The 19,263-nt window shown below is 50.0% G+C and overlaps 9 protein-coding genes across 9 annotated transcripts; 5 read left to right on the top strand and 4 right to left on the bottom strand.

Moving 5' to 3' along the window:
- Positions 1 to 183: 183 nt before the first annotated feature.
- On the top strand, positions 184 to 876 carry NECHADRAFT_94847 (uncharacterized protein; the record flags this gene model as incomplete). The annotated part of the gene is made up of 2 exons (XM_003040362.1): positions 184 to 713; positions 804 to 876. The coding sequence occupies 2 exons, from the start codon at positions 184 to 186 to the stop codon at positions 874 to 876; spliced, it is 603 nt and encodes a 200-aa protein (XP_003040408.1).
- A 371-nt stretch (positions 877 to 1,247) lies between these two features.
- On the top strand, positions 1,248 to 2,819 carry NECHADRAFT_44670 (uncharacterized protein; the record flags this gene model as incomplete). Its single annotated transcript, XM_003040361.1, has 3 exons — positions 1,248 to 1,379; positions 1,430 to 2,036; positions 2,083 to 2,819. Coding segments are annotated over 3 exons (1,476 nt in total), but the record flags the coding sequence as incomplete, so codon positions are not given.
- Positions 2,820 to 2,871: 52 nt separating this feature from the next.
- NECHADRAFT_44621 (uncharacterized protein) lies at positions 2,872 to 3,828 on the bottom strand (the record flags this gene model as incomplete). Its single annotated transcript, XM_003040345.1, has 1 exon — positions 2,872 to 3,828. The coding sequence occupies one exon, from the start codon at positions 3,826 to 3,828 to the stop codon at positions 2,872 to 2,874; it is 957 nt and encodes a 318-aa protein (XP_003040391.1).
- A 408-nt stretch (positions 3,829 to 4,236) lies between these two features.
- Positions 4,237 to 5,580, bottom strand: NECHADRAFT_44605 (uncharacterized protein; the record flags this gene model as incomplete). Its single annotated transcript, XM_003040344.1, has 1 exon — positions 4,237 to 5,580. One exon carries the CDS (start codon positions 5,578 to 5,580, stop codon positions 4,237 to 4,239), a length of 1,344 nt encoding a protein of 447 aa, XP_003040390.1.
- Positions 5,581 to 6,800: 1,220 nt separating this feature from the next.
- On the bottom strand, positions 6,801 to 8,529 carry NECHADRAFT_44660 (uncharacterized protein; the record flags this gene model as incomplete). The annotated part of the gene is made up of 3 exons (XM_003040343.1): positions 6,801 to 7,370; positions 7,421 to 7,536; positions 7,587 to 8,529. 3 exons carry the CDS (start codon positions 8,527 to 8,529, stop codon positions 6,801 to 6,803), a joined length of 1,629 nt encoding a protein of 542 aa, XP_003040389.1.
- A 1,643-nt stretch (positions 8,530 to 10,172) lies between these two features.
- On the bottom strand, positions 10,173 to 11,066 carry NECHADRAFT_17767 (uncharacterized protein; the record flags this gene model as incomplete). The annotated part of the gene is made up of 1 exon (XM_003040342.1): positions 10,173 to 11,066. A coding segment is annotated over one exon (894 nt), but the record flags the coding sequence as incomplete, so codon positions are not given.
- A 935-nt stretch (positions 11,067 to 12,001) lies between these two features.
- On the top strand, positions 12,002 to 13,650 carry NECHADRAFT_44658 (uncharacterized protein; the record flags this gene model as incomplete). Its single annotated transcript, XM_003040360.1, has 5 exons — positions 12,002 to 12,067; positions 12,119 to 12,152; positions 12,240 to 12,277; positions 12,340 to 12,606; positions 12,667 to 13,650. The coding sequence occupies 5 exons, from the start codon at positions 12,002 to 12,004 to the stop codon at positions 13,648 to 13,650; spliced, it is 1,389 nt and encodes a 462-aa protein (XP_003040406.1).
- Positions 13,651 to 15,343: 1,693 nt separating this feature from the next.
- Positions 15,344 to 17,748, top strand: NECHADRAFT_70607 (uncharacterized protein; the record flags this gene model as incomplete). The annotated part of the gene is made up of 8 exons (XM_003040359.1): positions 15,344 to 15,477; positions 15,525 to 15,687; positions 15,742 to 15,853; positions 15,906 to 16,077; positions 16,129 to 16,156; positions 16,212 to 16,446; positions 16,498 to 16,831; positions 16,884 to 17,748. 8 exons carry the CDS (start codon positions 15,344 to 15,346, stop codon positions 17,746 to 17,748), a joined length of 2,043 nt encoding a protein of 680 aa, XP_003040405.1.
- Positions 17,749 to 18,362: 614 nt separating this feature from the next.
- Positions 18,363 to 18,809, top strand: NECHADRAFT_82359 (uncharacterized protein; the record flags this gene model as incomplete). Its single annotated transcript, XM_003040358.1, has 1 exon — positions 18,363 to 18,809. The coding sequence occupies one exon, from the start codon at positions 18,363 to 18,365 to the stop codon at positions 18,807 to 18,809; it is 447 nt and encodes a 148-aa protein (XP_003040404.1).
- Between the last annotated feature and the right edge of the window lie 454 nt (positions 18,810 to 19,263).

The following is a 19,263-nucleotide window of genomic DNA, read 5'->3' as shown; positions in this document are numbered from 1 at the left end:
GTGGTGCTGCCAGGTCATGAAGCTGGCGAGGGTGGGCCGGGAACGCACAACCAACCGCGCCTTTGGCTCGACGAGGCCTCTGAGCGATTTGAGAAAAGGCCCATCCCATACGATGATGATTATCGAGAAGAGTTCTGGAAGCAGATCAGGTCATCTGGTATCCCCATAAGATTCTACGCGCCCATGGCTGCATCCTTTCCCACCTTTACAATCAACCTCGGAACCAAGTGGTACCTCCGCAACTTGACACAGAAAGAGTACATCTGCATGGAGGCTATCGTTACAGCCGATGGGGAGGTCACTATTTCTTTCATAGAAACTCATTGGCTCACATTGGACATCTTACTCCTATGGCTGATTAGCTGGAGGGGAAAAGATGGCAACGACAGTTGGTCCTGGGAACAGCTCAGGCAGTTCGAGGGTATCACGGATGAAGGTCTTGGGGATATAATGATAGACCCAACCTACGGACCTCTCGATGATGATTTCTGGCCAATTTGGGCCGGTAATTGGGCCGGTCACAGCCTGGACGTTGTGGCTGATGAAGTCCTCGAGGAGTGGGTCGACCGAAGCGACATGATTAGATTGCTCTCGGGTAAAGTGCTACGGACTTTATATGGACTTGCCATGGCGGAGGTGGGAGGCGCAGAAAGTGCATATTGGGCTAACATATTTGAGCAAAGTGGAGGGGTTGTGGATTTGCAACTGAGGGAGTACAGCTCGGGATCATCAGATGAAGATGACCAAGATGCATTACAAGTATGTAGGCCGTCTTAATGGACTAGCTCATGATGATATAAGAGAACCGAGGCCATGATATCTGCTCAACTACCTATCCGACGTCTAATTGGACTATTAGAAAATAAGCAAGGGTGATGAACCATCACGTGACGTATTGGGTCAGTTTTGCAGACGCTAAAATTTGGTAGTGGAAGCTCCCTACCGAATAAAAACATCCCAAGATCCCCGCCCAGGTCTGCCTTTTTCTCCCTCTCGTGACGCTCCTTGCTCCACACAAGCGTCTCAGCGATTCTTAGCACTGCAGCCGTTCCTCTCTTAGCCATCGTCAATAATGCCGGTAATACGGAATATCCCTGATAGCAAAAGACGGTCCCGTACAGGATGTCTGCCGTGCAGGAAACGCCGAAGAAAATGTACGCCCCAAACCTCCTGAGCGAGTCGTAACATTCTTCCTTGTTTTGGAACGGTTTCTAACAGAATCAAAAGGTGATGAGAAGAGGCCCAGGTGCGGAAGTTGCCAGGAGAGAGGTGTAGCTTGCGAATACAAGCAATGGGCGTTTGTTGCCGAAGTGGCTTCAGTGCCAGGCGATGTTGATAAAACACCAGGCCGGCAACAAGAAGTGGCACAGTCACCGGTCGTTAGTCGATTCTAATCCTACTCCAGGCTCTCCAATAACAAAAGATCTAGTTCGCGCAGGATGACTTGCTCTCCTTACCAAAGGCAGCCTCGCCCATCCCACCTCCAAATGAGTCGCCACGTAGCGCCAGCTACCCAGCAAAAGACAATGGCACTGTAAACACGCCATTTGACACATCGCCAGCAGCCAGCCTCGCTCACACCCACGAATCAACCGGAAACCAAATTCTCACACCGTCGACGTGGGATGACAAGGCTGGCCAGTGTAAGCAACGAGCGATGCACTGCTTCCGATACCAGCTCGTGCCATGGATAGAGTCCAACGCCCCGAAACCCTCATTCGGTTCCAACATGATGACTCTAGCGCAGGACAAGGCCGTCATCATGGACGCGGCTATTTACCTTGCCAGACATCGTACTAGCCGTGGTGAGACTTCTATTGAGGAGCTACAAGAGTTACATCATCGGCTTTTGTTAGAAAACACCTTTGTTGCAGATGTTGGACGATCGTTACTCGCTCTTGGAGACTTGTTCTATGATGGGCCTTCGCAGTGGCCCAAGTTTCGATTCTACCATCCACAACCAGATACCCCGAGTCAGCCATTGGAAGACATGGATGAGCCTCTTAAATCTCTGCTACGATTCCACCTCAAGATTGGTCTGTTTCTTTCTTAGTTTCGCATTCGATTTGCTGACATTCATAGATCTTGCAACCTCCATTATGACCAACAAGCCACCATCGATGAAGCTCTCGCTCTCTTCAGGCAGATCTATCTTCAATGCCCCTCTGTCCCCTATAGAGACCTACGATTCATGTTTGCTCTGCCTATTTGAATGCCTCCGGCTGATTCACTACGAACTCATTCCCCTCTTTACCGGCCAGTCCAACATGCAAACAGCCGCCCCCGAGTCCTATTCTCTCAAGTGGGCCGCTTGGTCTAGACTGTGGACAAGCTGTATGCAATGGTTCCAGGATAGGCCTCCTGGCATGGAACCGGTGCTGGAAAGCTCTGATGCTGATTTAAACGGGCACAAGATGCAAGAGTCTCCTTTTCCGGCCGATGTCTATACCAGCGCCCTATCTCTGCAGGCCAACCTGACCATGCATCTATCCTCACTCCTTCTCCTCGCCTACAAACCGCGACTTGTTAAGCTATCGAGGTTTCCGCACCATCTGGTTTCGAGAAGCTGGCATACACAAAAGATCGCTAGGTTAGCAATCTGGAATAGCTTTCCAGAGCAGTGGGATCCTCTCGTAGTGGCTGCCCTACTCTGGGCCGCAAGAGAGATGACCCATGCCTCGCAACAAGAAGCATTGCTTACTTGCTTTCAACTAATCACAGATGTGACGAAATTGCCATTAGATGAGGAAATCTCAAATCTACGATTTTATTGGCGCTCATATAGTCACAGCACACCGCCAGCCATGTCCCATCGATGAGTTGAAGATTTGAGACATGAAGACTAGAAACCACAGCATTCCTCAACCCGAGCTACAACTCGTCCTTCCAGGGTATCGACACTTGGGCTCCCTTTTTGGAGACCGTTTTCGATGATGCCTTGATACTCTGCTTCACAGCTTCATCGATATCAAATCTCTCCGACCTCGCGATAGCATGGACCGCGTGTATGGCATACATTCCGATAAAAGTGTCGCCTGCCGCAGTCGTATCAACAACGTCGACCTTGAGGGCGGGGACAAAAGCCCGATCTGTCTCGTTGGCGTAATAGGCGCCTCTTCCGCCAAGGGTGATGACAACGTTCTTAACACCCCGTGCTAGGAATTGGCCTGCGATTTGCTCCACGAACTTCGAATCTTCCAAGTCCGACTCTTTGACATCTGACAGTAGGGCTGCCTCGGTCTCGTTCAGAACCAAATGTGCTAGGCCCTGGTACGCCGTTTCCGGGAGCTTTTGAGCCGGGGCCGGGTTGAGAAGAACAGGCGTTTCTGTTTTCTTTGCTGCCTCCAACGCTTGAAGGACAGTCTCGATTGGAATTTCCAGCTGCATAATGAGCAGAGTGGGTGATGGGTCGGGCAGGTGTGTGAACTGGGAAGGCTTAAGTGAAGCATTTGCTCCAGGCGAAAGGATGATGCGGTTTTGTCCCGAAGGCTCATCAACGACAATCATGGCGATCCCAGTCTTGGACTCGGCATCGACTTTGATAGCCGGTGTTTCCACACCATACGACTTTAGACTTTCCAGAAGGACAGAACCGTATGCGTCTGCGCCCACCGCGCCAATCATGGCGACGTCGACGCTGGGTTCCTTGAGATCCGAGGTCCGAGATAGCTTTGCGCACGCAACAGCTTGGTTTGCGCCTTTGCCGCCGGGGAAAACATCGAATTGGCTAGCGGTTATTGTTTCTCCCGGGAGTGGGTGATGCGGGACATATGAAACGAGATCGATATTGAGAGATCCGAGGACGCTGATGACTGGTTTGGACGACATTATAAGAATTTCAGATAGGAAGCAGGTCAAAAGTGGGGGCAAATGAGCTTAAGACGCCTCTATTAGAAGGAAATTGAAGAGATGAACAAGAAGTAACGAAATCGACCAGAGTCTTAGCTGTTTAGAAAGAGCCTGGGACGGGGGACCTGGGCTAATATTCCCACATAAATAGCTGTGGTGAACGTTCTTGCGCGAGACGATAAGAGGAACGCTATCCCAAAAGAAGCCAGTCATTGTTGAGTGGTGGAGAGGGTGTGTGGGATGTCAATGGCGTCGCCACCCAAGGGGTTCGTAGCCTACAGGTGGATCACTGCTGCGTTCTTCGCTAATGTACAATGCCGCATCGTGTCACGGCAAGAATCTTTAGGCTGTCTCCTCTTTGGGTATGCTCTTGAAATATTAAGTAAATTACTTGACGGAATCATCGAATACATGGCCAGCCTCATATCCCCATTCCGCCTCCAGGTCCCTCAACCTCCATAAAGCTCCCCAGCCAGTTGTTCTATCAATCGACTTGAGTAATTGGGCTATCTGCCTCCGTTCACTCACATGCGAGAACAACCTTCCCGCAACAAACAACGGCTGGATAGAGTTGACCATGCTCCCAGGGTGAGGGTTGGCGCATGATATACCGACCACGCTGCGAGCATGCCAAAGAGCCAAACAGTGAGAGTCCAAGTTCTGCTCTGGTGGCTGCATTTCCAGCATCAAGATGCATGCGGCATGATAGACCTGGTTGCTCGAGATGGCTGCCCAATGAGGAAACATTATCAGTGGGAAGACTTGCTTCTCACTCGCTTCGACCACACGGATGGGCTTCATCGACGGAGGTCTTTCATCTAACCAGAATTGTAACTCTGACCAGAGTCTCTGCCACTGCTCTGCAAACGGCCTGCTATCCTGCCAGTCTGCTCTTCCAAGTTCCAGATATTGTGTCCTTCGGAATCGCAGATGACAGACTTTGGTGCAGAGGTAGATAGCCCAGTTGGCATGTGTATCTGGCGATGTGCGGCTCTTCTGATGGAAAAGGCTCTGGATAAATCTCTCTGATGCCTCAGGTGTTGATGGCTGCTCTCGCATGGCTGGAACCCATTGATCAAGAGGCAGTACGGTCGTCTCAGCACCGTCAGATATTATCGCTCCACACAGTTCCATCCTCGCATAGCACCAAAATACCGCTTGTGGGAGTCCTCCAGAGAAGCCATTGACACCGAAATATTCAAAGAGCGAGGCGCAACCCTCGACGTGGCGCCTCCAATTTCTCGCACCGCCTGACATGAGCTCAAAGACAGCGAGGATACACGCCGTGACGAGCATGTTGGGGTCTTTGGCTTGCAAGCCAGGTGTGAGGAGCCTGATACTCTCTTGATACAGCTCCAAACTGTCGCAACCCTTCTGCGTCAGTCCTCTCCTCTCCATCTGCCTCGATGAAAACGCAAGCATAGCATAGAGCAACGCCGGCGACTTGCGCGCCATCAGAGGCACCTGGATCTGAAAGTGTTGGTTCTCATCGAACTTGTCAAGATGAGGTGCACATTCCGTGATCCAGTTCTGTAGATAGCGTAACAGTCTCGCGTGTGGGACTGCGACTGTTACATGTGAAAAGTTGAGTGTCTCTGCGGTCTCGTCCTCAGGTGTGGAGGGTCTGCTGGGTGACAGGCTTGAAAGGCCGGCAAAGAGCACAGACCGGAGCTCCTCCTGGAGCTCAAAGAAGCGTGGGTCAAGTGACAAGTCCTCTGAGAAGAATGACATGATTGACCTTGAATTTCGTCTCGATCGAGTGCAAAGTAGACTCGGAACTCGACTCTTCGATCAGCTGCAAGTCCAACGTCTCATGGTTCATGCGATGTGGATCGAGTTGTTGGAGACGAGTTGAGCTATTCCAGAAACGGGGTGTGTAGCCACCTCATTATGTATTTCGTATTACCAGCTCCACTTGGTCGGGTCTGACCGAGTCTTTCAAACTCTGTCGACCTCGTGCTGTTCCTATGCCGACGCTTTTCCATTTACGGGGGTCTTAGGCACCCCCGTTGGTACCACACCCTTGTTTTGGGGTTTCAAGGGGGATCAGGAAATCCCCGACTTTCTCCTCACCATACATAGCTCTCTCATGTGGGGGATTCACCCTAGAGTCATATCAAGACAACACAAATTTGGCCGAAAAGACTTCCCCAGCTCGTACTCTGGTTCATGGTAAGGCTAGCATTAAGCTTAAGTCGATCCGGGGTAAAACTCCACGCTGATGATGTGAACTCGAGCATCCACGGTACGATATGTTTGGGGAGAACATCGCTTTGAGCTAGAGGTCCATGGCTACGAAATTTCGATAGTTCTCTACAAGGCAACTTGAATTTCCTTCATTAATCGTGATCAATCTACCGTAGGTATTCGTGCTAGTCGCTCGATTATTTGCTTGTATCTTTGGAAAGCATAACATACTTAGACATCTGCTCACTCATGGCTTCTGCCTATTCATGAGAAATACTTGCTACATCAACAACAGTATCATCATCAGGAGTTCAGTTACCCCTGCAAGGATCAATCATACTCAGGGCACCACCACGATGGGATTTTGATCATGGGCGCTTTAGGCAACCATTTCAGGCCTGTCATGAGCGGATGCCCCGAAGATCGTTGCAACGTTACAACGTCTTAGTCAAGGGTCGCGTGGTTGCAGGGGCGGCTCAGGAGCTGCCTCAGGAATTGAGGACGTTACCGAGTCTTTGCAAATTGTTCATTTAGTTGTCGTCTTACCTTGTCGCCACAAGATGCTAGACGGTTGAGAAAGCATAGTTTATCACGAACTGCATTGTCGTGCACCGGCTCTGTCTTGCGCGTAGACCATGGTCTCAATAAAGCACCAAGCGCAACATAAACCTGCGATTTGTAATTGAATTCCAGTGAATTGTATAATTTTAAACCTTGCACGTGTATATCTTCACAATACTCGCCAAATATTTCCAATGCCCCAATTACAGCTCCTCAACATGCTTTTCCACCTCCTTGTCATGAGACAGCTTACGCTCATGAGCAAAACCAAGCAGACCAACCTCGGCCTGAGCCTCCCTCATAAGTACACCGTCCATCTCACCCGTGCGGCTTCCAAAGACTCGATCCATGTCCTCAAGAGTGGCATTCTTGGTCTCAGGTAGGTAAATCCAGACCCAAACGATACCGGCAGCCAAGAAAACAGCAAAGAAGATGTAGGTTCCCCATGCCCAGGCTTCCAGCATAGGAGGCACAAAGAAGGCGATAGCAAAGTTGTTGACCCAGTTGCTGGATGCACCAATGGAGGCTCCCTTGGCTCGGATAGACAGAGGGAAGATCTCGGACACAAGCGTCCACGAAACTGGGCCCCATGTAGCACCGAATCCAGCAATATAGACCCAGATTAGGGCCACAGCTGACCAGCCGGCTGCAACGTGAGAAGGCCAGTCATGTCGGAACTTGGCTACAATGACGCCGACGGTGACCATGCTGGCACCCATGACGACGGAGCCGATCTGCAGGAGAGGCTTGCGGCCAACTCGATCAATGATCAACTAGTCAGATGTTAGTCTTGCGAGAACCTAGGTTTAGTGATTTGACTGACCATGGCAGGAATAGTGCTGATGAGGAAGACGACGCCAGTGACTCCAGTTGCGAGTAGGGCAATGGTTCCACCAGTGAGTCCCAGGCTGATGAAGACATTCGAGGCGTAGTAGATGACTAAAAACATTAGCTTCCGCATGTTTTTAATCCTATAGAAGAGCACTTACTGGCGTCAATTCCAGACCACTGTTGGAAAAACATGACCAGCCAAGCCGTGCAGACACGCTTCAAGTTGTCAATACTCCTGAAGCAAGTCACATACTGCGCCACCTGCTGCATGAAGCGGCTCTTGCCCTTCTCCGCAAGATGAGGAAAGTCGCGCGCAAAAACCTTTTGCTCAAAGACAGCTTCGGCCTTAATCTCGAGGAATTCGACTCGGATGTCTTCGTGGTCCTCTGGCAGTTTGCGCATCCAGGCCAGGGTGGATCTAGCCTCTTCATCACGACCGACCTTGACAAGCCAGCGTGGTGAGAAAGGCATGAACCAGATGCCGACAGCGAGGGCGGCGGCAGGAATGCCTTGGATGATCGAGGGGAGGCGCCAGGCGAGATCAGATTGGCCTTCTCCAGTTCCGCCAATGTAGTTGCTGCCGTAGCCCACCCAGAAAGAGAGCATGATTCCCAAGATAGTCGCCAGTTGGTAGAAAGAAACAAGGAGACCTCGCATCTCAGGAGCGGAGAGCTCAGCGTTGTAAAGAGGACCGACGCCACTGAAGAGACCGACTCCGACTCCGGTAAAGAATCGTCCAGCGTAGAGAAGAGATGGGTTACCAGCAGTTGCACCGACGTAGAGGTAACTGCCAAGGATAACCCAACAACAGGCGATAAACATGGTGTACTTTCTGGAAATGAGTTCGCCCAGAACACCAGCCGAGAGAGACCCAAGAATTCCTCCTAGCTGGAGGATGGAAGTGAGCCAGCCAGTTGCTGAGGAGGACTGGACGACAGAAGGAAAGTTCTCGGTGAACCGGGTCATGACCAGAGACTGGCCAAGAACACCCTGCTGATAACCATACTCAAAACCTCCCAGGGATGCAAAGAAGGCAATGAACAGGACCTTGGGGTTCTCCCGAAGGGACTGCCACATGTTCTTCTTGGTCGACGGCTCCATGGTATGCTCGGGTGAAGATGGCATTGAATCAATGAAACGCCTGGGCTGAACAAGAGAATGCCGACTATCTCTCCCCGGATCCAGCCAGCCTTTAAATTCTTCCTCGTCGGTAACTCAATCTCGTGCTTCTCCACGGTGCCTGGGAGTCGGCACCGGTAAGGGGTTAACAAGTGGGGAGGCCGTAGGCTATGACCCACGAATCTGGCTTAGTACACCCGCACGACTCAGACGACGCCACTTGACATTACGTGGGGAAAAGCTAAAATGGTCAAAGACGTCTGGGGATCGTGCTTCTTTGTGGGTTCTGGCCTGGCCTGTGGGTGCCGGACTGCCGGTCATGCCACCAAGCCGCTTTACCAAGGGGTGATGAAAATATCAAGCTTTGCGTGTGCTCTACAACTCTCATTCAGTCGAGCGATCCCGGTAGCCGCTTATGTGGTATTTTTGCGTGATATTTAGGTGATGATGAATTCGCAATGCACCACTCCTTGGCGATTTTGAGTCGAAATCTCAGCCCAACAATGCTGCTCCCTCGCCTAGAGCCCATCCATTAGGCGAGGCAGATTATGTGAAGTATTGAGTCCGGGGTGGATATGCAATCGCGGTATTGGAACTGTGAATGATCATAGAAGGGGTAAGAAGACCTCCACTGTTAACTTGTGTAGTATGCCATTTTATCTAATACATCACCGGAGTAAGTCATTCCAATCAGAATTGTCGGTTCATGCGTTTGATTTATGACCCGAAGTACTAACTTGGGAGTATTTTGCCAATAAGTGATTGGAGGGAACCATGATGTCGGCCGGCTGTGTCTGTCAGGGTGTCTATCAGCATGTGAGATAGAATAAGAGACATAATATCCTAAACTCAAGACTAAGATGATGCTTGGGCGGGTGCCCCAGCACTATACAGCCCTCACTCACCCTAAAAGGCCGTATAGCTCAAGCAGGAGTTGCAGGTGTCTCTGATCCTATCACCGCCTATACTTCGTCACGATAATCACCACAGCCACTATCGAAGGCTACTATTCCAAACTATGCATGGAAAGAGGGCTGCCCGAGAGGTCTTTGAGTTTGAATACTGACGGCCTATTTCTGTGTCCACCTCGCCATTCTCTGCTCACACTGCCAACCTTATAAATGTCCCTGGCGATACCAAGCTAGGTATATGACGAAGTACTAAGGGGAGAGGAGAACAATCGGAGACTGTGACTTGCGCCTACACTAGCATCGGTCGAGAATGTTCTAAATTAATATTACGTTACTGCTCAGATATGATTGCTGAGCCAATAAACATTTTTGTCCACCGCCATGAGTGACATCAATACAGTATAATTACACACCATCTATCATCTCCCTCAAACTACCCAGATTTCGGACACCTCCTGCAACACTCTCTGTCCATCTCAGAATGCCCCGTGCTAGAAATTCGCTATCACAGTTCTCGACAGCGAGATCAAAATCCCTCTGGAGTTGGCTTGCATTGTAAACTGCTATCCATCTCGGCTCCACCCGTTCCATTTCTTCCAAGAACAAGGCCCTCAAGAGAGTAAGCTCGTACTCCAACAAGCGCTCTAGGAAGAGGCTAGAGGGGAGTTGGTCCAGGTCCTGTGCATATCTTGTTTCGTTAGGCTTGTCGCGTCGAGGTCGGCCTTCCAGAAACGAAGGGTAAGAACAAGCCTTCCACATGGGCAGGGCTGAGACACATTCCCAATCGACAACGCCAGTGAGATTTCCGGCATCGTCGACAAGGATATTGCTTCGAGATAGGTCAGTGCGAGAGAGTACCGTGGTCTCTTCTCCTTTCGTTGTTTCCGGAAAGACAAGGTCGATAAGCTGTTGTAGCTTTGCGATGATACTGGCAGTTCGAGTAGCATCCTCCTTATCGTCCTCGGCATCGCTATCGATCTCTGCATCCGCTGGATATTTGCGCAACACAGCGAGACAGTCACTTTCTGCGAGCTGCAAACGGCCCGCGATCCAGTCTCGGCTATGGCGAAAGGGACCACGATCTATGTCGAGATTGATGCGGTCGCCCCAGAAGAAGGGCATCGAAACAATGCGGCCGGTTGTAGGGGTGAGTGTCGAGAGGACAGGAGGGTAGATATTACCAATGCCAGACAGCTGGTTTCGGAATAGCGAGGCTGTGAAGGAGGCAAACTGGCGAACGAGGGCAGTCTTTGTTGAGAAATCGATGTGTGTCCAGGCACTAGACAGAGAGGTCCCGTCAAGTCTAGTCATGAGGATCCATTCAAATCCAAGAGCAGAGTCAAGCGAAGAGCTGTAGGTGATCACCTGGGGGAGTGGGATAGTCGTAACCGTATTAACCCATCTGATTGTAGCGACTTCACTCAGAGTCTTGTACCGAGGATCTACAGGCAGCGAAATTCGGAGCATAAGAGGTGGCGGGCCTTCGACAATGACGTGATAGAGCTTATTAAAGGCGCCCTGAGCAAAGAATGCGACTTGGACAGTGCTGGAGGGCCAAAGCGACCGCAGTGTTGACTTGATCTTCTCGATGTCTGGTTCAGCTCTCCACCGCGGCTCAAGCTCAAAGACGGTTTCCTCCCAGAGAAAGCTGCTAATCCGGCCTTGCGAAGAAGCCATAATAATGAGTGTGTAATGGTGAGGCGATAGGGTTAGAGGAGTGTGCAAGAGAATGTGCGGGCATAAGTCGGGAACAAGTGATTGTAAGATGCAATATGGAAAGTTCATTCAGTGGCATCAAGAATTAAGTTTATTTTGGCGTAAATAACTTTCCACATCACATCGCAGCAAGCAGGCAGGTGGAGGCAGGCGGTTTTTGACTGTCTGTGACACCGTGACACCGTGACACAACAGTGCAAGCGATAAAGCATAATCGTCCAATCGCCTGGCTCTGATTCACCAACTGACCTACCAAGTCAATGACGTCGCTGTTCCTCAGTAGCCTTCTCAACGACAGCATAGCATCTTAATAATGTGGTTTCTAGAAGCACAAGGCTATTTGGACATCGATTCAACTATCCATGACGAATACACACTTCCTCTAAAAGCTCTATAGAAAAAAGGGACCGTCTGGGGGCTTATTAAAATGTCTGTAATTGATAAACCGGCGTAAATAATACATACAATCTTTTGGCTTAGTCAATCTATTAAGAACCGGAGTTAGTAGTTGACGGATATAATGAACCTTGCGTTACCCTTGTTTAAGCCCCAATAGAAACGCCCTGCTAATTGGACATTTTCCTATCGCTAACTCCTTATGATTGCACCATCTATCCCCACTTGCACATCATGTCTGAATCTGCCCCAGCCCCTATTTCTTGCCAATATATAAAATCACGGAACACGCACCACGTAGCACTTCGGCTTTCGTGCAGACTCTGCTTATGCGGTGACTCTCGCTTTCTCAAGAACTCGCGCCTATAATCTCGAGCTACGTACGAGTTTCGTCTTATTATCCGCATAGAAATGCCATATTCTCATTCAATATGGCTTTACACCCCTCGGAAGTCGCTAAGCATAACAACGCCAAGTCTTGTTGGCTTATCATTCATGTAAGTTATAACGACAAGTGGTGGAGCTCAGACTTATCAAAAAAACTGCAGAATGAAGTCTACGATCTAACCAAGTTCCTTCCACGTGAGTCACAGACTGGGATCAGTCATTAGACTGGAGAATGGCATAAGGATATTCCCACTAACGCCGAATGATGGTTTATTGGAACAGACCACCCTGGAGGTCGTAGAGTCATTTTGATGCATGCGGTATGTCAGGTTGACAATGCGTTTGATCCAGGCAACGAAGGCTCACATTTCTACTACTCTAGGGCAGAGATGCTACTCAAAGATTCAACCTTGTTCATTCAAAGGATATACTTGACAAATGGCTTGACCCTACTCAAAAATTGGGTGCTATTGATTCCAGTGAGGCTGTGGAAGCCGGCATCCTGCAAGAGGAAGAGGAACGCGAAACTACCAACAAGAAACTGCCACTCTCACAATGCATTACCATAAGAGACTTCGAAGCCGTGGCCCAACAAACCATGAGAAAAGAGTCATGGGAGTACTATTCAACAGGATCAGAAGACGAGTTCGTAGGTTGCATTCCATTGACTATCTGGGTAGGGCGCCCCATAACTCACATGTGCCATCAGACCCTCAAGGAAAACATAACTGCCTTCCAAAAGATTCGTTTCCGTCCCAAAGTCCTCGTCAATGTCGAACATGTCGATATATCGACAACTCTTCTAGGGACAAAGACGGCAATCCCCATCTATGTCTCAGCTACAGCTAGTGCCAAATTGGGTCATCCGGAGGGCGAAGTGGTCCTAACAAGAGCAAGCAACAATCACGGCATTGTGCAAATGATACCGTTGTACTCATCATGCCCTATCGAGGAGGTTACTGATGCCAGGGCCCCGGATGCCACTCAATGGTTTCAGATATATGTTAAAAAGGACCGCAACGCCGCTCGTAAGGCTGTTGAGAAGGCCGAGAGACTTGGTTGCAAGGCTCTCTGCATCACCGTCGATAACCCTCACTTGGGTAGTCGCGAAAGAGTTTTGCGATCGCACCACGAAGGTGACACAGGCAACGACGACGAGTTTGAGGATGCGCCAGCCACCGAGCTAGACCCTTCGCTCACCACAAACGCAAGCCTGGCTTGGGAAGATATCCCTTGGTTTCAGAGTATTACAAAAATGCCTATCGTCATCAAGGGCGTACAGCGGGTTGAGGATGTCCTTACCGCGGTAAAATATGGCGTCAGCGCTGTAATTCTCTCCAACCACGGTGGTCGTCAGCTTGAATACGCCGAAGCTCCCATCGAAGTGCTCGCCGAGGTGATGCCTATATTGCGAGAGCGTGGGCTTGACAAGAAAATCGAGGTATATATGGATGGTGGCGTTCGCCGAGGCACCGACGTTCTTAAAGCTCTCTGTCTTGGTGCTCGCGGGGTTGGGATTGGTCGCCCATTCCTGTATGCGATGGCAGGGTATGGTCAGAAGGGCGTCGAGAAAGCCATGCGGATCTTTAAGGATGAGTTGGAGCGGAACATGCGCCTCATAGGATGCAATTCTATCGACGAACTGCATCCTGGATTGGTTAAGTTGCTTTCCAGGGATCAAGCAAAGATCTAAACAGGCGCTTATCCTGACCGAGAACCTTATATAGTGTCCGCTAAACTGCATGCTAATGCATCGCATGAGGGGAGCTAGGATAGAGAGTAGTCAAGAGCATAGAAGCCAGCGTTCCCAACCCCAAGCGACTAGTTGTACATATCCTCAAGCTTACGGAAATGAGGTAGTCTAACAATACAAATAGACGACAACTATTTACACAATCAGAGTGACCAGACCCTGGCTTTTATATCCATATCGAAGTGTTTGAAGGTTGTGTGCTTGGCTATACAAGGAAACAGCGATTAGCCATTCATATTTTAGGGGCACACTTACCAAAGGCGGAATAGATACCAATGACACTTGACCCCTATATATTGTCCCTGTCTTTATCCGAGACCGACGGCCTAGTAAAAACTCTGTTACGCTTGCAAGGTGCCTTGGAAACGACTCGGCTCAGAGATATTGCTTGTCTTGATAGTGAGGAAGTCATTCGGCTAGTTCTGCAACGACTCCCGAAGACAGGAAGGGTACAAGAAAGTCCTCGAAGAAACGGTTATCGACCCAGCTTCAGGAACTGCCTGCCTTTGTCTACTTTTATTTTGTGACCCAGGCATGCTCTACTTTCTCGATCCGAGATAAACGGAGCGATGCACTGGCACACTGCAGCGCGTGGCGAACTGACTTGCAGGTCACATTCGGCGCAAATCCGATCAGAGAGGGGTATTGATTTCCCGGCCCTATACTACATTAGTTAGATAAGGATGAGAACCCCAGGCTCGTCTGGAACCAAAACGTCCGACGGTTGCATCCCTGCCACTACGCTCTTTAGGGTAGCGATTTTCAGGGAAGCGATTCGGAAGACGATTGCTAGGATCGGCTACGATCTCGTTTAAATGGCAATACAAATCAGTCACGCGCCGAGAGCTGAATAGCTTTAGTGTCAACCTTTGAAAAGATGTATTGTTGAAGCCTCTTCAATTAATTCGAGGTGGGAGCCTTCCAATCCGTCTGTCCACTGCGCGGCCTGGAAAAGATCTTTGCCGCGACAACCTTGAAAAGTTTTCAGCAACACTGATGGAGCAGGGTGCGTAGATGATACGTACGTAAAGAATTAAAAGCATTGACTACTCCATACTTGTCAATATAACCAGCTTGATAGGTGTGGCCGCCGGTCAGGCTTCCCCTGCGAAAAACTGTCAATCGGAACATTTCACATTATTCAGAACGCACGGTCAAAATCCCCGCATCTTGGCAGCCAATTACATCAGTATCTGGCTAAAGAGTTCGCTGACGGGGAGCGAGATAGCGGGCCGGCGGCCAGTAGAGAAACGGTGATCGCTTGCAGATAAGAAGATAACGCCCACCATCAGACAAATCATGGCGTTTAAAATGCGCTTATCGTGATTTGGATCAGCCTTATCTCCACCATCTCAGCCATTTTGAAAGACATCTCCGCGCGGATTGCAACCTTAATTATTACCCCACGCCGTTTGTCCAGCCATGTCGAGCTGACATTGTCCAATCAAAATGAGTCGACTTATCGCCAAGAGCAGGAACATGTTCGATCACCTTGTGAAACATGCGTTCAAGACTCCCATATAAAGTGTGTGCCTTGGCAGTTGGGTTAGGCTTTTGGCTAAACGAGCTTGGCCGCTGCAATTGTCTTGTCTTGTCAAAGAGGTACTCGTTTGTCTAACAAGAATTCGCAATCATGGCAGGTGGCGGCGGTCCATCTTCCGGCACTGTTGAGCCTCCCTTGAGCCAAGCCTACGGATACGGCATCATTGTCGGTCTTGGCTTTCTCTTTTCATTGGGCATGATCTTGACGACATGGATCCTGAAAAGGTATTGAGGTCTTGTCTGCATCCACACGGCCTTGGCTAACTTCATAGATACAACAATGAGCAGCAAACTTCGGAAATGTTCAACACGGCTGGCAGAACAGTCAAGTCTGGTCTGGTTGCCTCTGCTGTTGTTTCTAGCTGGACCTGGGCGGCAACACTACTGCAATCATCTGGAGTTGCTTATAGATATGGTGTTTCCGGACCATTTTGGGTAAGTGAGAGCGTGGCCTTGAGCCGTTTCATTAATATTGACATGTGATTTCAGTACGCTTCGGGTGCAACAGTCCAGATCATCCTGTTTGCTACCATTGCAATCGAGTTGAAGAGAAGAGCACCAAACGCCCATACCTTTTTGGAAGTCATCCGTGCTCGCTATGGTGAGTTGGGATTTCATAATGGATATGGCCTGGACTTGACTAACCGTACCAGGTCGCCTCACACATTGCGTCTATATCTGCTTCGGATTGTTCACCAATATTCTGGTGACTGCCATGCTGTTGACCGGAGGTTCTGCCGTCGTGACCTCTCTCACTGGCATGCACACCGCTGCCGCTTGCTTTCTGCTGCCTCTGGGTGTCGTTCTGTACACCATGTTCGGAGGGTATGTGATTAAACTACCGTTGTGCCATAAATGTCCTAACCAATGATGTAGTATCAAGGCGACGTTTCTTACTGATTACGTGAGTAAAGTTCTCCCAAGTCTGAAAGCTCATCGTTCTGACTATCGTGTTCTAGGTCCACACGGTTGTCATTCTCGTCATTATTCTCATCTTCGCCCTCACGGCGTATGCTGGTGGTACTGAGCTTGGTTCCCCAGGAGAGGTCTACAAACTTCTTGTCGAAGCTGCGGCCTCTCATCCGGTAGAAGGAAATGCTGGAGGCTCCTACCTGACCATGAGATCAAGAGAGGGCATCATCTTCTTTGTCATCAACATTGTTGGCAACTTTGGAACCGTTTTTATGGACAATGGTAATGTATGATTCTCGGTCAACAGGATACACATCTCTAACTTAGCATCAGGTTACTACAACAAGGCTATTGCGGCTCATCCAGTGTCTGCACTGCCTGGATATATCATCGGCGGCTTGTCCTGGTTTGCTATTCCTTGGCTATGCGCCACGACCATGGGTCTCAGTGCCCTGGCCCTAGAGACAAACCCAGCGTTCCCAACATACCCGAACCGCATGGATCCGGCAGATGTGTCGGCAGGCTTGGTGCTCCCGTATGCTGCTGTGGGCTTGTTGGGAAAGTCGGGCGCCATCTGCACCCTCATCATGATATTCATGGCCGTCACATCAGCGACGTCGGCCCAGCTGATTGCTGTCTCCTCCATTTTCACCTATGATGTTTACCAGTAAGGCTTCTGTCATTTTCCATTCATTTGACTCCGCTAACACACTGTATAGAACTTATATCAATCCTCGTGCCTCTGGAAATCGTCTGATTGCTGTGTCCCACTCCAGTGTTATCGCATACGGTACCATCATGGCAGGCTTCAGTGTAGGACTTCACTATGCTGGCATCAGCATGGGGTGGCTCTATTTGTGGATGGGCGTCATGATCTCCGCGGCCGTCATCCCTGCCACTTTGACCCTACTTTGGACTCGACAGAACTGGATCGCTGCGGCGTGCTCGCCGGTTCTTGGACTTGTCTGTGCCCTTATTGCTTGGACAGTCACCTGCGCAAAAGAATTCGACGGCGTGTTGAGTGTCGACAACCTCGGTACCAACAACCCTATGCTTGCGGGTAATGTCGTTGCGCTACTCAGTCCCATCATCTTTGTTCCCTTCTTCACCTTTGTGTTTGGGGCAGACCGTTATGACTGGTCGTCCATGGCAGCCATCAAGCAAATTGAGGACTCCAACTCGTCTGATATGATGGAGGATTCCGAAAATGCTTCCCCGCCGGCGACATTTACTCTTGTTGTCCCCGAAGAAGACAAGGCCAAGTTGAACAAAGCTTCCAAGACGGCCAAGATCATGACAGTTTGTATGACTCTGGCGCTCCTTGTACTTTGGCCTATGCCGATGTACGGCTCCTCCTATGTTTTCTCCAAGGAGTTCTTCACTGGATGGGTCGTTGTGGGAATTATCTGGCTGTGTGGCAGTTCCATTGCGGTTGGTCTTTTCCCACTTTGGGAAGGCCGTCACAGCATGCTGCGAGTGGCCAAGGGAATGCTAGGAAAGTCAACCAAATTTGAGGATGATCCTGCGATTGAAGGAAAAGTGGTTGATGACGAAACGATCAAAGACTTGGACCAGAAGGATTGAGCGTGCCGTCGGTGCGTTTGGTTATGATTAGCGACAGAAGTTTGGGGATATCCAGGTGTGCGTAGACCAATCAAAGCGCGAAATCTTGTTTTCAACTTGGGTCATAGCCTCCTCTTATGGTTGTTTGAATACGTGATCATTACCTGTGTGGCAGCAATGGCCAGCGGCGATGTGGATGCGTGCCGCGGAGAGTCTGGAAACCACTTAGGACCCGTCTTCTACGATTCTGCCATTATGACATCCGTGAGTAACAAGAGATAAGTTTAAATAGAGGAGAAGACATGCCCGCTTATATAGGCTATCGAACGGTATGTGGTATCCTGGTGGCGATATTGTTGTTATCGAAGTGATCGGTAGTAATGACAGGACGACCAAGCACTCCAAGATAGAAGATCGGAATGGAGACTGAAAAAGGCAAGTATACAGATCTGGCCAATTAGAAGATTTATCCCCCGCACAAGGTAGAGGTTGTTGTTCTCTCAACCCCGCTCCAACCCACCACGGTGATCATCATCATCACTCCCCAGTCCGCACAGCACAGGCACACGTTAGTAGCATACCCGGCTCCTGCAGAAACTCTTTTTCTAACCTCCAAGGCAGCTATCATCCCCAATATGGCCTCTAGTTCAGATCAGTTCTCCATCGCCCAAGACGGGTCCATCCAGGTCGCAGGTGCCTCGGGCGAGACAAACGTCGCCGTCTGGGCCCCGTCCCTCCCCACGGCCTTCCAAAACGCTCGAGATGCCACCTATTTCACCCGTCTCGAAACTCGGCACTCACACGAACAGCTGAAAGCGGCGTTCGACCTGACTCCAGACGTGGATCAGACGTTCTGCTTGTCAGTCAACAATGTCATCCTCGTCTTCTCTGCGGGCACTCCTGAAGAGCACCGCCAGCAAGTCTGCAAAGTTCTCGAAATGATGCAGACCCATTCAATGCGTGCAGATCCGAAAGGCTGTGTTTTTGATGCGAGAGCAAGCGCTGATGCTGGGATCGTGCTGGATCGAGTTGGACAGCACAAGGCTTTTATGGTTATCAACCAAGGGCCACCGAGGCGTTGAGCAGGAGCTCTGAACGTATCTGCGCATGAGACGGTATTACACTAAATTGCTCACGAGCAAAATAAGACTTCGGGTCCATGGCCTAATCAAGGAGCCCAATGGTTACGCTACTTCCAAGTCAGACTGCTATAGCGCCGCGATAAAGGCGACTGTATGAGCTCCTGTGAAATCCCATGACCCACGATGACTCTGGAAACCACTCATCTGTCCCCATCGTGCCCTTCTTCGCACTTGTAACACATTTCTATGGTTCGTTTATGGCTCTCACATCCTTGCCTAGATGTGGTAGTCGTTCACAGATGCGTACCACACAAGACTTTGTACGTAACCAAGTTCCCTGCTCAGTGTGATGTATTCAAAATTCCATCTCGCCTCCTCTCCACGGACTTCTTTGACCTCCCTGCCTCTGATGCCCAAATGCAGCACCTACGCTTTTCTCGCTGTCTAGAAGTAC

The sequence above is a fragment of the Fusarium vanettenii genome, assembly GCF_000151355.1.
Source record: "Fusarium vanettenii 77-13-4 chromosome 7 genomic scaffold NECHAsca_70_chr7_7_0, whole genome shotgun sequence".
Classification (NCBI taxonomy): domain Eukaryota; kingdom Fungi; phylum Ascomycota; class Sordariomycetes; order Hypocreales; family Nectriaceae; genus Fusarium; species Fusarium vanettenii.
Note: the sequence above shows the minus strand (reverse complement) of the source record. Positions and strands in the feature narration are given on the sequence as shown.